Raw genomic sequence first — 16441 nt, 5'->3', positions numbered from 1 at the left:
ATTACAGAACATTTCTTTTATGAATATAGATGCAAAAATACTTAACAAAACACTTATTAACCTGAATCCAAGGAAATGTCAAAAAGATCATCCACCATGATCAAGCAGGCTTCACCACAGAGTCACAGGGATGGCTCAACATATGAAAATGAGAAAATGTAATCCACCAGATAAATAAACTGAAAAAAAAAAAACCCACATGATCATTTCATTAGATGCTGAAAAAGCCTTCGACAAAATCCAAAACCCTTCATGATAAAGTTTTGGAGACATTAGGGATACAAGGGACATATCCAAACATAATAAAGGCAATTTACAGCAAGCCTATAACCAACATCAAATTAAATGGAGAGAAACTTAAAGCAATTCCACTAAAATCAGGAACAAGACAAGGCTGTCCACACCATATCTATTCAATATTGTACTTAAATTTTAGCTAGAGCAGTAAGACAACTAAAGGATGTTAAGGGGATATAAACTGGAAAGGAAGAAGCCAAAATATCTTTATTTTAAGATGATATGATAGTATACATAAATGACCCTAAAAATTCTGTAGGGAACTCCTATAGGTTGGTGCAGGAGAATTGTCTGTATTCTGTCAATCATATTTTAAATAAATGCTGATTGGCAAGGCAGGAAGTAGAGGCGGGTCATCCAGACAGGAAGTAGAGGCAGGACGATGAGAACAAGAGAATTCTAGGAGGGAGAAAGCCCATTACCCCCAGTCCTGCCCAGACCACCGAAGAAGCAGGTTGTGATTTGCCCCTCTGAAAAAGGTACTGAGCCATGTTGCTAACACAGATAACAATAATGGATTAATATAAGCTACAAGAGCTAATAAGAAGCCTGAGCTCATGGGCCAATCAGTTTATAACTTATGGAGACCTCTGTGTGATTTTTCTTTGGGGGCTTACCATATGTGGGAACAGGGCAGGACATAAACCCCAACTAAGCAGGTCCTTCTGTTACAATAGGTGGTAAACATGTTCAGTAAAGTGCTTAGCTATAAGATTAACTGGACAAAAATCAGTAGCTCCCCTATATACAAATGAAAAACAAAAGGAACTAAGAAAGAAACAGGGAAACAACACACTTCACAACAGTCTCAAATAATATAAAATATCTTGGTGTAACTCTAACCAAGCAAGTGAAAGACTTATATGATAAAAACTTCAAGTCTCTGAAGAAAGAAACTAGAGAAATCAGAAAATGGAAAGATCTCCCATGCTCATGAATTGTTAGGATTACAGTAAAAAAAATGACCATCTTACCAAAAGCAATTTTCAGATTCAATGCAATCTCCGTCAAAATTCCAACACAAGTCTTTACAGACTTTGAAAGGACAATTCTCAACTTCTTATGGAAAAACAAAAAAACCTAGGATATCTAAAACAATTCTGTATAATAAAAGAAGCTACATCCTAACACAAGGACACTTTCTAAAGGTATCACCATTTCTGATTTCAAGTTGTACTACAGAACTATAGTAATAAAAGCCACATGGTATTGACATAAAAACAGACATGTTGATCAATGGGCCTGAATCGAAGACCCAGAAATAAGTTCACATATCTACAGACACCTGATATTTGATAAAGAAGTCAGAAATACACACTGGAAAAAAAAAAACTTCAACAAATGGTGCTCGTCTAACTGGATATTGGCACGTAGATGGATGCAAATAGGTCCATATTTATCACTCTGTACAAATTCAAGTCCAAGTGGATCAAAGACCTCAACACAAAATCAGATACACTGCAACTGATAGAAAAGAATGTGGGGAGCAGCAGCCTTGAACATGCTGGAACAGGAGACAACTTTCTGAACAGAACACGGATAGCACAGACACTGAGATAAGCAATTAATAAATAGGACCTCATGATACTGAAAAATTTCTGCAGGGCAAAGGACACCATCAACTGGACAAAGAGGCACCTACGAAATGGGAAAAGATTTAACCAGTTCCACATCTGATAGAGGTCTAATATTAAAAAAAACCTCAAGAAACTAGATATTAAAAAAATCAAATTAAAAATGGAATACAGAGAATTCTCAACAGAGAAATCTCAAATGGCTGAGAAGCATCTAAAGAAATGTTTAACATCCTTAGCCATCAGTAAAATGTAAATCAAAACTACTTTAGGATTCCATCCCACACCTGTTAGAATGGATAAGATCAATAACCCAAGTGACAGCTTATGCTGTTGCAGGTGGGAGTGCAAACTTGTACAGCCACTGTGGAAATCAATGTGGAGGTTTCTCTGAAAATTGGAAATCAACCCACCTCAAGATCCAGCTATACCACTCCTGGGCATATATACAAAAGATGCTCCATCTACCACAAGCACACTTGATTAACTATGTTCACTATAACTTTATTCATAATAGTCAGAAACTGGAAAAAGCCTACATTTCCCTTAAGGAAAGAATGGATAAAGAGATTGTAGTACATTTACACAATGGAGCATTACTTAGTTGTTAAAAAATGGCACCATGAGACTTGTAGGGAAATGGATATAACTAGAAAAGATCGTCCTGAGTGAGATGAACCCAGAATCAGAGAAACAATATTATTTGTTAAGTAAATCATAACTAAGCTACAATCCATAGACCCAGACAGGTTGGAGAGGAGAGCTATATGGAAATCATCAATCTCCCTGGGAAGGGGAAATAGAACAGATTCTGAAGACAGACTCGGGATGAGTGGGAATGGGAGCATGGGGGAGTCAGTTGTGTGTGTGTGTGTGTGTGTGTGTGTGTGTGTGTGTTTGGGGGATGGAGGGAGAGAGCGTGTGGGAGAGGCAGCTGGAACTGGGGGCATTGTGGGGGTGCTAGAGATACCTAGTGCAGTAAAAACTTCCTGGAACCTATGAGGTTGATCTTAGTGAAGACACCTAGTAATCAAGGATATGGAATTTCAATTGGCCATATTTTATAGCCAGGCAAGGCTTCCATTTGGTAGAGTTGTTGGCTGAGGAGGTCCTGTGAAGATCTCTAAACAAACCATGCTGATGTTAGGACAGAAGTCACCCTCTAAAACTGATAGTGGGTTGGGGGCATCGGCAAGGACACTTGCACTCAGCTCACTGAACACAGAGAGGTTGAGCTGGTGTGGGCTTGGAGCCTTCACCCCTACATTCTAGTGTCTGTGGTGTGAGAAGGTATTGTGTAGGCTGTGCAAAGAGAAACCTGGATACCAACCCAGCCACAAACCTCGCCATCTACTACCTCTCCTCCCTGCAAGATGTGCTGGTGTGGTGGTGGCACAGAACATGTGGGAGCAGCCAACAACTGTTTGCTTTAACTTGAGGCCCACCCCACGAGAGGGAACACATGCCCTACACTGCCTAGATAGCTCGGAACCAGAGACTGGATAGCCCAGAAACCAAGGATTGGTGCCTTGTTCAGTTGTCATCAGAGAGGTTTCCTCCAGTAGCAGGTGGGAGCACATGCAGAGATCCATCGTCAGATATTACATGGAGGGGAGGGTAAGGTGGCAGAGAGTGTCTAAATTGGAGGCCTCCATCAGGTCTGTCCCTTTGGAGATAGGGAAACCCTGCAGAAGAGGAGTCAGCAGGGATGGAGGACACTGGGAGAACATGGTTCACCAAATCAACTAAGCAGGGCTCACAAAGACTAAATAACATGACAAGCATGGGGCCTACATGGGTTTGCACCAGGTCCCCTGTGTTTATGTTATGGCTGTTAGTTTGGTGTTACTGTGAGACACCTAACAACGGAGGTGGGTGTATCTCTGACGATTTTGCTTGCTTCTGGGTCTCTTTTCCTCCTATTGAGTTGCCTTATCTAGCTCTGTATGAGGGCTTTCACCTTGTCTGTCTCACCATCATCTCTTGGAGACCTGCTCCTTTCTGATGAGGAAAAAGAAGGTGAGTGGATCTGAGGAGAAGGCAGATTGGGGGAGGGGAACAGGAGGAGTGGAAACTGAAGTTGGGATTATTGTATGAGAGAAGAATCTATTTTTAATAAAAAAAAAGTTAGCAAAAAAGAAAATAACTACAGAAAGGTTGGCCCATTTACTGACAATCACATTTCTCATTTACCATGTTTATGTGACACCTGATCAGAGAGATGACTTCTAGATAACAGAAATATTAATTTTTATTGTAGAATTAAGTGACTTTTTTTTAGAAATTACAAATCCGTTGCAAAATACAATTATATTAAATAGAACATTAATTTCAATGAAAAAACTAGAATTAATTTAATATAATTTTGGGGTTTAACATTTTCTGTGAACTCTCTGGCTGCTTCAATATACAGATGACTCACACTTGAGCTTCAATCCATGTGAAGAGTTGTTTCTTCTAGTTCATGCTGCCTCCTTGGGTACAGCATTTTGCAGTGCCAACCCAAAGAGTAGAGTGGTTTTTAATGGGGACCATCTTTCACAGGCCCTGAAATCCATCTTCTCCTTTGGCTCAGTAATGGGTACATGTTCAGTTTTTCAGTTGCATACTGTCTCTTGTGAATAAGGACAGTGCACCCTGGACAAAGCCAGTCTTCACTGTAAGTATTCTTTAGCTTCTCTAGCTTCTTCCAGACGTTGCTTTGATGTTTTTCTTCATCACGTTGGTAGCTCTTAGATGTTTTTAGGAAGATGAGTTTTAAATGCTGTCCCACTTTGCAGCTTCAGCAGGAAGGCTGTTCTCAATCACCCACTTGCCATTACCTCAAGAGGAAGTATCTTCACCAGTTTAAGTGTGCTCCTAAAAAGTAGGATGCAGGTAAGTCCTGCTTTTTATTTTGGTCTAATAGAATTTTTTCAAAAGGGAGATTCAATTTAGTATTACTTATTACAATGATTGATCTATTTCATTTTATTCCATTATGTTTCTCATTTTATGTTTTTTCCTTTTCCTCCCCTTTTAGACTGGAGATGCCAATATAGTGTTTTATTCCTTTACTGTATCAAAGTTACTTAAGTCAATGTCCACCCCAAATTAGAGTTGGTAGGTCATAAAGAAGTGGGAAGCTTATGCTTGTATCTGAGGTACAAACTATTAAAAAGGTTTCCTCAAATTCAAAGGTGTTCTTTTTATACCATCTACATGCATCTCAAGCATGCTTTATTTGCACACTCCCTTCATTTTACGTATATTACATTTTTTTGTATTAATTTTTAAAAATAAATTCTTTAAGACTGCAAAAATTCAATAGAGAATTTCAATGGCTATCTCTATCAATGGTTAACACCAAGTCTGCAATGGCCTTCAACCTGTTTCAAGGCAACTTATGTGAACTTCATTTTGTCTTTCAAAGCCCCTTCTTCCTGGAACTCTTCTGGGCATACCTGTGGCTCTGTTATAACCACAAGCCAGACTGGAATTCTATTCATTCCCAGATAACTTTTTTCAAGAGCCACTCTCTCTGTTGTTACTTTAGATGAATAAATAGTTAACTTATTTTTTTCTCACACAATTAGAACCATATGACTACTTTAATCAAAAAGTGCCAGGGCGTTTAGCTAAGAAGAGAACTCAACTACCTTGTAGGTGAATTCTTAACTCATGGAAACTGTTGATAAACAAAACCAACAATGGATTTGTGTAGTTTCAATTCATTAAATTTGTGGTAATCTGTTAGGCATAGAAAACTGATACATTAAGGCACTGTTGCTCCCGATAAGGTGTAAGACTTCATTCCTACAATCAAGGAAACATTTTGCTTTGCCAGCTTTGTCTCCATTCTCCTCTCTGAGGAGGAAAAACCACTGTTTGTGAGGGCTTCGGTTATAAAGTACCACCAACTCAGTGACCTAAACTGACTCTGTCATAGCAGTTAAACACAGTTCTGACTAAAGAACTCCTTACGTGCCACCTCTGCTCTTGGTCTCTTCCAGTTATTCGGTCTGTAAGCCATCTCATTCTCAAGTGGCAAAGTGAATAGAGCTCGGAATGGGGAGAAAAGTAGCTGTATTTAGACTTCCCTATTTCTTGAATCCTATTGTTTTAGAAATGGACACACTGGGAGCTGGAGAGATGGCTCAGCGGTTAAGAGCATTGCCTGCCCTTCCAAAGGCCCTGAGTTCAATTCCCGGCAACCACATGGTGGCTCCCAACCATCTGCAATGAGGTCTGGCGCCCTCTTCTGGCCTGCAGACATATGCACAGACAGAATATTGTATACATAATAAATAAATATTAAAAAAAAAAAGAAATGGACACACTATGTAGTTGGCTGAATTCAAATGCATGATTCTCCTGCTACAGTCTCCCAAGTACTGACATTATAAGCCTGTGCTACCATGACTGGCCTGTGAATTGAGTGAATTTTAATCCATAACACTGATTCCTGCAGTAGCTACTTACTAAGTGCCTCCATTACTACATCACTGGCACTAAAATGGGTACAAGAAAAAAAAATAAAAGACACAACCCTAGAATTTCCTTCATGAAATTTTTGTTTGTTGATATTTGTTTTCTTCTGTTTCTATCTTATTTCCAGAAGCTATGGATGAAAAGAGTTGCAGTTTAGTGGAAGACAATTCTACAGCATGTTCCTATAGTTCTCTGTATCATAAAAGTGAGCCAAGAGGGCTAAGTTCTAACCAGGTACCTTCATCATCGTCCTCTAGGTCTGCCAGAGTTGGTGCATTAGGAAGTGAATACACAGAAGACTGGATGAGCTGAGTCAGTTTTGAAATACCATTAATCACCATGCTTCCCAGTGGAATGATGTGTTCTATGGGAACAAAAAGAATGACAAGTGGTAGGTTAGACAATGGTGACCATCAGTGATTTTGCTTGGCTAACCCAATAAACCCACTGAGAGTGGCTCCATGGCTGAGGAGCCTGAGAGAGGGTCACAGAAGAGGAACATTCACTATATATGCCCCACCCACTAGCTTTTTATGCAAACAAACTGAGGAACTGGGCTCCCAGGATGATGAGCAGTTCTAACCATGTTTATTATGGCACCGTTGAAAAGTTTTTAATGGGATATTCACAAGGGCTAGAAAATTTACTCAGTAACTCTGAAGACTAAATGACTTAAAAGATATTCTCACTCAATTCCCTTATATTAGCCAGAACTACTTTCTTTCTTTTTGTTTGTTTGTTTGTTTTTATTTGTTTTTGTTTTGTGGGAGACAGTGTTTCTCTGTAGCCTTAGATGTTCTTGGTTGTCCTGGAACTCACTCTGTAGACCAAGGTGGCCTTGAACTCACATACATCCATCTGCTTCTGTCCCCTGAGTACTGGGATTAAAGCACATGCCACCATTGCCTGGTAAGAACTAAAGTTTCCAATGGAATCGTGGCTTTATGTAATAGACACTTTTTTTTTTAAATTATAAACCATCATGATGGAAAATAGCTCTCCTTCCGTTTGTCATTTTCCCTTGATATAGAGAACGTAGCACCCTTCTTGTTTGTTGGGTCTGGTCTTTTATGAACAGGGTATAACTAAGAAACAGCATACTACACATTGCCTTATATTATATAGAAATGAAAATGAAATTTATGCCCTGGCAATGCTGAAGCACACATGGGCAGCCTATATATGGTGGTTCTGTTGAACTTGTCCATATTGGGTTTAATGGTCTAATTGATGAGGACTGCTGACCAGGTCTTTCCCTCAAGAGGGCACCAGATCTCATGACAAATGATTGTGAGCTACCATGTAGTTGCTAGGAATTGAACTTGGGACTTTTGGAAGAGCAGGCAGTGCTCTTAACCACTGAGCCATAATAGAACCCTGTTGATATAAGATGATGAATAAAGAATGGCAAACAAAAACTCAGAAATCTAAAAAGGCTAGAATGAGCAAAGGAATACAGATCATGGAATACCAGGAAAGATCACTAAAGTAAATATTAAAGGCCACCTCTACTACCTTTAATTAATTTTTATGTGTATGCGAGTGTCTGGCATATGTATGGATGCTCATGGAGGCCAGAAGAGTCACTGGGTCCCATAGAGCTGGATTTACAGGTGATTATGAGTTACATGGATGCTTAGGAACCAAACTTAGACCCTCTGGAAGAACAGTAAATGCTCTTAACCACCCAGTCATCTCTTCAGCTCTGTTGCCTTTTCTGTCACTGCATTAAGCCATTTAGTAATGGGATATAAAGACTGTGATTGAGAAATAAAGTAACAGAAGAAGATATTACAAGTATGAACAAGGTTTTTAGTCCACTGAATAGAATGATTTTGGTAAAGCTAATATCATACATTCATTAATAATCTATAAAAAGTACCTCTGGCTAGGTACAAGATACAGAAGTTTTAGAAATCATCAAAAAAGTCAACTCAGATGTACTAGCAGAAGGCAAAGATATGGAAGAGAGAAGTCAGTTGTGTGGCTTTTCTGTGTAACAGAAGTCACTCCTTCTTATCAACAGCAGTGGGGAGCTATAGGTGCTTCCCTAAGCCCAAGAACATGTAGAGATGTAGCTAGAGTATAAAGAAATGAAGGCTTCTTTGAGGTCACATCTGGTAAGACTGTGCCAGGCACATGCTGGGTCCCAAAGGGTACTTCAGGACTTCCTAACTTATGAACTTTTTGAAGAATTTTCATATATATGTAGGGTCTACCACCTTTCACATTTTACATACTATCTGATATCTCTGACATGTAACAAGCTGGGTTTCTACATCTGCAATGCAAATGTTTAGGTATAGATACATGGCTTAGATAAAAGCCTGGACAAAGGTGTTTGGTGATGTAGGCTGAGGTGATTGATGTAAAAAAAGAGAAGCCCTGGTTTGAGGGTTAGAGTCTTAAAGTTGCACAATGGTAAGAATGACATTTGGAGCTTGGTCAGCTGTTTCAAGGAAAGTAGAAAGTATTGCTGTAGCTACAAAGTTCTCAGATGCTTTATGTTTGAGTTGGTTGGGTTCTCTATGTGGTGACTAATTATTTTCCTCTAGCAAGAAGTCTCTAAACTGGGCTTCTAGATCAGGACAACTCAGGCTCAAACACTGTAAGAGTAGGGAAAGCACTGATAGCATTGATTAGCATTGGAGGGGAGGGGATCACAGCTTCTGGATTTGACACTTGAGACCCACAAGAGTAGTATAGATGAAAAGATCTTACAATTCTAAGGACCTTCAGAGCTGCTCATCTAACCTCTACCAGGAGAGTGTTCTCCAACATCAAGGAGGCTGACTTACCATCCAGCTTCACACTCCATGTCATATGAAAACCATTGGTCATCAAATAGAAGTTTCTCACATCTTCAGGCATTACACAGTTGTTTTTCTAGAATCAGAAATTGCTTGGTGTTAGGCCAGGGCTTGGAGAGCAGATGAAGGCAATGTCTCAGAGTTTTGCATAGAATGTTAACCATCTTCTTTATCCTCCATGTAGGAAGTTGGATAACCTATAAAATTACTAGACAGGTACTGGGCCTAGCAAACAGTTGCCAGTGTGTTTTTGTGTGCGTCCGGATAAAGCAGATTAGGTCTCTGTTCTGTCATGATATGTTAGCTGGAGAGGGTGTTCAAAGGGAGTAAAAGCTAAGAGGGGACAATGGGATGTAGCAAGAGAATGTTCCAAGTAAAGTGTGACATTATCAGAGCAGATTGCCATAAACTGCAGATCCATGTACATGTATTTTGAGACAAATTATTGGACAGGAAAATACCTTAAAAGTGTGCCGTGTATGTTATTTCCACAGCATTTACTAACATGAATCTATGTTGACAGTTCTTAACACAAAGATTACAATAGGATATACAAAAGTATTTCATATGGATAAAAAATGTCACCCAAACTGGAGGTGTGGAGAATAAAGGAACAGCTTAGTGTTTTTTTCAGGCAGTAACAGGAACAAGCCTTAAAATCTAACTCACTTACATCTATGTACAGGCCTGATTAGTCTTCTCTACTTAACCCAAATCCCTGAATTGCGAGAGAGGTTAAGTTCTTTAGGTTCTTTCTGGAATCTTTTCCAGTAATTTCTGACATGGTTATGAAGGCAAAAAGACAATATAGTAGCAACTCCAAGCTTCTGGCTTTGTGGATCCTTATAAGGTGTGATACCGACCACTATGTACATCCTTCACTTTGGGTCATACTGTCAGTCCTAAATACTAAGTGTGGTGTTCTGCAGCAGGACAATCTGGGTTCATTTTCAAACTCAGCCATTAGTTGAGTGACCTTGGGCACTATCGTTTAAATGGCTAATCTAGGTTTAAGAATACACTCTAAGGTGAAATCTACAGAACACTTGAGGTGGGGAAGGCACAACCTGATAGAAAAAAAGAAGACTGAGAAGTTATGGTAACATCTTCAAGATTTTATGTGAAAACTTAGGCTTATAGGTGATTTTAAGCAGCATTTGTCAGTTATAAAATGGACAGCAGTTTTCATTTAAGTGAATTTTCTAAATTTCTTTTCTGTTGCTTGTTGTTTGTTATGTGTGTGTATGTGTGTTTATTTTTTAAACCAAATACTTCCCAATCACACTTACGAGATTCTAAGGTTTTATTTTCTACTTAGTATATTAGCTTAAGCAGGGCTTGATTTTAGTGTCTTCTGTTCACTCTTGAGACTTTCAATAGGACACCTGCAGTTATGAATTGTTAAGATTCTAACTTCTGAGAGAGTCAGCAGAAAAGATCTACTGGAAGAAAAAAGGTTATCATCAATACCACAGAGCTACAAACCCTTGTGACCTACAAAATAGTGACTTGTCTGCAAGATATACTGGTATAATAGTGGCACAAATGTTATGGAGGTAACCTTTTGATTTGATTTAATGAGATGGAATCTGTACCTCATGTTGCTAAGATGACCAAGAACCCAAGACTAGACAGGTTATGGACCTAAGGGAATACCCACTACTTATTCTGCTAAAGGAACATAGTATGCATATGACTTCTAATGGCACACAACTATACCCATAGATCAGTGCCTTGCTCAATCCATATCAGAGAAGCTTCCTCTTGCAGTAGATGGGAATTATCAGAGACCACACCTGGACAATGTGCAAAGAGGGAGAGACGAGAGACGAGAGACTTTGCAGCACTCAGTCTTAGAGGGAATATCTTCATCAGCCTCCCACCCCCATCCAAGGCTCAGAGAACTATGAAGGAGTCAAAAAAATTGTATGAACCAGAGGTGATGGATTACTCCAAGGAAATAGTGTCTTCAAGATACAATAGGACTGAAGAACTCATCGAGACTGTAGTAGCACGCATAAGACCTGCTCAGGTTCAAGCCAGACAGTGTCTGGGCACTCAGAAGGGAAAGTAGACACAGGGTCCTATTTCTAGCCAAGGAGCCATCTATAATTGATACTGGCTAACAAAGGGAAAATCAGTGTTCACAAGTGGAATCTCACAAGGTACATCAATCACACTCTAGGGTAGGCCCTGAGCACAGGAGTAGTTAGCCAACACAAAACAAACTCGATAGGATCTTTGTAGACTTTTTGTTTCATTACATTTTGCCTTGGCATTTTTTTTTGTCTTATCAGTCTTTTGATTGTTTTGATTTCCATTTTTGTAGGGTTTCTGCTTCTTACTTTGTTTTGTTTTTTGAAACAGACAGAAAAAGGAAAAGAATGTGAAGTTGGGTGGGTAAATAGGTAAGTTGAATCTGGGACGAATTGGGGAAGGAGAAAAACATGAACAAAATCTATTGTGTGAAAAGAAATTTTTCAATTAAAAAAATGATTACTTCTGTAGCTCTAAGAGGCTAAGACCTACTTACAGATTTTGGCTGCTGGTACCATCTACTGACAGAGAAACACAAACTTGAGACTTCTAGCCTTTTTTATTTTGGACCAGCAGAAAAACCAGGATGGTAGGGGCATAGTTTATATATACACATTTATACATACATAAATACACACGTACATAGCATATAATATATACACACATGTAACACACATATATATGTATATACATGTACATAAGATATATTTATACACATATGTATACCATAGAGTATATACATGCATATACATATATTATATGATGTGTGTGTGTGTGCACGCACACACGCTTGCCTGTGCCTTGCTCTGTAGCTCAGGTGGCCCTCTACCTCTTGATTCCTCTGCTTCAGCTTTCAGAATTGCTGGGATTGCAGAGTGCACCACTATGCTCAGCTCTTCCAGCTAGTCTTAATAAACAGTTTATGCGATACCTGCAGAAAGGGCTAGTAGAATTCCAGTAGTACTAAGTACTCATTTGCTGATGTAATATATTTGTCTCACCAAGAAAGACATTACTTTATACAAGCAGTGTGTATGTGTGTGTGTGAGAGAAAGAGAGAACGCATAGTATAAACCTATATGCCCATGGATGCTAGAGGCTAACCTTGGGTGTCATTCTTCAGGTGATGTCTATCTTTTTGCTTTTTGATACAAGGACTCTCACTGAATTAGGGTTACAAGTGCAACCACCACACTTGGCTCCCCCCACCCCCATGGGTTCTGGTATCAAATATAGGCCCTCATGCTGTGTCAGTACTTTACTGAATGAGCTAAATTTTTTTAAAGAATTATTCAAAATTCACAAATCAGAGTAAACTATCAAAATAAAATATTTCAAGTACTAACCTCAGCATATAAATTGTGAAGTAAACCAAATTTCATGAAACACACTAAATCTTCACTATTCTTCTAACAGTGACTGGTGGGTCCTTGCCTGGCCTTTAAGGTAGCTTTGCTACAGGTCTTTCTGTTCCAGGCACCCATGGTCCTGACAGGGCCTCCTGTCACAGCAAGCTCTATTTAGTGAAGTTTTCAGGGTACTATATTTAGGTGGTTTATCTGCCCTGGCCAATGACTCACTTGCTGATATTTTATTTTCTCTTTCAGCCAACATAAAGTTGGCTTTTCCTGGGGTGGGGAGAACAGCCTACCTACTTCAGAGGGCATCTTCCCACAACAAATACATACTCACTCTTTCCTTTTGCTCCCCACCTTTGGTGGCAGAGATGGGAAGGAACGAGAAAGAAGATAATGGACAGGAAGTGAATGAAAAGGGGACATAATGAAGATTGGAGGGAGGAGCTAAAGAAAAAGTCAGGAATAACCCTGCAGACCAGCAACACGGAAATCATGTATTCCAGCGCAAGGCAGGGTTCTGTAACATAGCTCTCCTCTTACAATGCTTTCTGCTCTAACCACAAATTTCTTTAAACTACACTAAAAACGGAACCCACTAGAAACTCTACTATTACACAATCCGTTTTAGGAACTGAATTTCTAGAAACTCTTCATCGGAATTGTCTATACCTCAAGGTAGGGGAGGAGCTGCTCACTGTCTCTTGCTCACCTGCCTACTTCTACATAATCTTGTATGCTACTGTTCCCTCTACCATTGAGTTATTTTATCTGGGAAGGGCATAGGACAAAAGATACAAAGGGGCAGGGAGGGGTATTAATTTTGAAACAGGTACTTGTCTTTGCTAAGCTGACAATCTTGAGTTCCTGTTGCAAATACAGCCAAATAAAAGGTTTCTCATGAAGCCCACCAAGAAGGCACATGAAAATAATACTGGCACTCTGAAGCAATGAGTACAAATTTATCTACTTAAAGTCTTCTTCGAGAGGACGTTCTCTAGTGGCGGAAAAACCTGGGTTGTGGCGTGATGGTATGAAATTCCTAGGACAATTCTTAAAAGCATCTTCAAAGTTCTTCCTCGAAAAAGGCAGAGGAGGTGGTTTATTGAAACCTTTTTAGTGAGTATGGTCTAAGAGTCTCTAAGAGTCTGGAGACAAAGATAAAGTGCTGAAGACTCTTCTGTACACAATTAAAAACAATTCTAAAATTTGTCTTATCTAGGGGTCAATACTTGCATTGCTGAGGCTCTGATAAAATTCAGCTAAGATAACCTTCAGGTCAATAATGCCCAATTAAGGCTTACCCAATTAAGATTCTGAAGCAGGATTGTCAGGGAGGTCTTTGCAAAGGCAGCAACCTGGCTTCAGAGCTCATGGTGTGGTACCTTCTATTTTAGGACTCTGCATAAACAGCCAGGCTATAATGTCACAGTCTTATAGTCTCCTGATTTGTTTTAATCTAATTCATTCATTAATCCATCATTTATTAAGTATCTATTATGACATTACTATAGGTTGGGCACTAGAAACTGTGAATGAACCAAGAGGAGGCTGGGTTATACATGGACTGCTAATGCAAACCCACCTTCCTCTTCATCCTTGACAGAACACTCTCTTAACTAAAGAGCACTGTATCCTATTAAACACTTGCTTTTTAAGACTTCTGCAATCCAGGCTGCAGACTGATGTAAACACAGTTCAAAGAGGAGGTTTTTGAGCAATCTTTCACTTTTCTGGTCAAAAGTGACAGACATGGAATCAGCTTTTCTTCCTGCCTTGAGCTCTAGGTGACAGGGGTAAGTCTAGCAGTCATCTAGCTAGCACAAACGAAAAGGGCACAAGAATTTCAGAAACAGTGGCTTAATACTGTCTGATGAAGCAACTCAAACTGCCCATCACAAGACTTCTTACATAATAACAATACTCTTTGTCTAAGCTATTGCTAGCATTATACAGAGAAAAATGAACAACATGTGTGGATCTTTGATGGACAAAGAAGACCAGGAAGGTCCCCTGAGGAGGAGGGGAGGTCAGAAGATAGTGGCGCTTTAGCATCCAAAAGATTTATGTGTAGTAAATTGGCCTGGAAAACTACCTTCTAACTGGAGACACAAACAAATGAACAAACAAAGAAAACACCAATAGCAGCTATCCCACTGGGTGTCTGAGGAAGAGTAGAGATGCTGAAGAGCTCAGGAAAATGTAGTGGCCTTCTTGGAGGAAACTAAGAACACATCTACCATTCCATCTCTAGATCAACCTAAATGGACTGACTGGATAAGAAAAGAGTAGTAAGAAGAGGCTCATAATAAATCCTACTCATACCCCAGAAACCAAGGTATTTGCTGCTAAAACAGTTTAGTTCCTAAGCTCAGTTTGGAGAGTTCCCTGAGTACCATATGCCATAACATCACAGCGATACCTAGAGAAAGAGTACTACACAAATTCTGCTCTCATCCATTCAGCCTCCTATTGAATAGCAATACCATGGGACCTTTCCCACCAAGGGTACCGGGAAATAGTTAGGAAGCTGTCCCAGCAGCTTAGGAGACTTTAATTGTTGACTCTTAGCTCCCAAAATAGCTTGGCAGCCACCTTGAGAAGTTCAACCTACAAATGCCTTGGGAAGCAGACAGGTGGTTCCACTCATCTGGGAATTCAAGGCTGGTGGTAGGGATGACTGAGCAGCATTCTTTGAGTGGCTTGGCTCAGTGAAGCCCAGGCAAAAACCACAGTTATTTTTCAAAAGACAAGAGGCAGCTGAACACCTTGACCTTAGAAGCTTGGCCTGCTGATGCCTTGAAAAATGAAGGCGATGCCCTGCTCATCACCCTTGTTCCTCGGAAACAGCTGGGAAGCTTGTCTGCAGAAGTTGGCACCAGATAACCTGCAGACAATACCTCTGGAGCTCTTGGACACTAGCAAGTAGTTGGTCTGAGCCCAATGGATGTTCTAGTGAACAAGAATCTCTCATACTAACAGTGTATTCCACTGCTGGGCATGCTGTGATAGTACCCCACACAAAGTGACCTATAAAAATCGACAGGTACCCCACACCTAGCTTGGTGCATCATGTCCAGAGCTGTAGTAAATCTGTTGCATCTAAAAGTCCTGTATCTCAGGTGTTGTGAGAATTTGGCAACTACTGCAGCAGAGATCAGGGAATTACCTGCAGATATCACCAGCTTTGATTACTGCTGAAGAAATCACATAGAAACTGAAGTGTCAACGTGTAGTCGAACTCAATGTAGCATATTTAGCCAATATTCTAGAACAGAACTATAAAATTTTTTATTGTAAAAATCATTCTATAAAAATTAGGGTAAGCAACTGACTTACCAGATGCAGAACAAAACAAAACAAAAACTCTAGAAAAAAAGCCACAAAAAAACACATGAAAAAATGATACAAGAAACATGAAATGAAGCAAAGCAAAGTAAAATAGCTCTAAAGAACACAATGTTCTAGCAATAGATCCCAAAGAAAAGAAAAGCAATTTACTACTTAAGAAAGAAGTCAGCTGCATGGTTTTAAAGGGAAAAATTTTAAGATGTAAGATGAGAATGAACAAAGAAATAAATATTATAAGAAGGCAGCAAACAGGAATTCTGGAGCTAACAAGCTAAATAATAATACAGTTATAGTCTCACCAGCAGAATAGATCAAGCAGAAGGAAGATTTCCAAGAATTAAAAAAAGCTTTTCAAATGCACAGGCCACCATCAAGACTGAAAACTATTATGAGAATTCAGAAGAAGGGAGAAGCAAAGAAAATGTATGCAAGGAAGTAATTGCTGAAAATAATTGGCAATTGGAAAAAAATACCAAATCTTGGTACAGATACTCATAATTCAGTCTAGGAAGCTCAAGGTCTTGGTGAAGAGACTAATATCCCCAGT

The 16441-nt window shown here is 39.5% G+C and overlaps 1 protein-coding gene across 1 annotated transcript in view; it reads right to left on the bottom strand.

Annotated features, from left to right (window-relative positions):
• Window positions 1–16441, bottom strand: part of Tpgs2 (tubulin polyglutamylase complex subunit 2) — a 39936-nt gene that overhangs the window by 8553 nt on the left and 14942 nt on the right. Inside the window, exons 3-4 of the mRNA XM_005355729.3 lie at window positions 9140–9227; window positions 6580–6705 (exon numbers count right to left, since the gene is read on the bottom strand). Of these exons, the coding sequence (XP_005355786.1) occupies window positions 6580–6705; window positions 9140–9227 (214 nt within the window). The remainder of the gene's footprint in view (window positions 1–6579; window positions 6706–9139; window positions 9228–16441) is intronic.

The sequence above is a fragment of the Microtus ochrogaster genome, chromosome 18, assembly GCF_000317375.1.
Source record: "Microtus ochrogaster isolate Prairie Vole_2 chromosome 18, MicOch1.0, whole genome shotgun sequence".
NCBI classification, from domain to species: domain Eukaryota; kingdom Metazoa; phylum Chordata; class Mammalia; order Rodentia; family Cricetidae; genus Microtus; species Microtus ochrogaster.
Note: the sequence above shows the minus strand (reverse complement) of the source record. Positions and strands in the feature narration are given on the sequence as shown.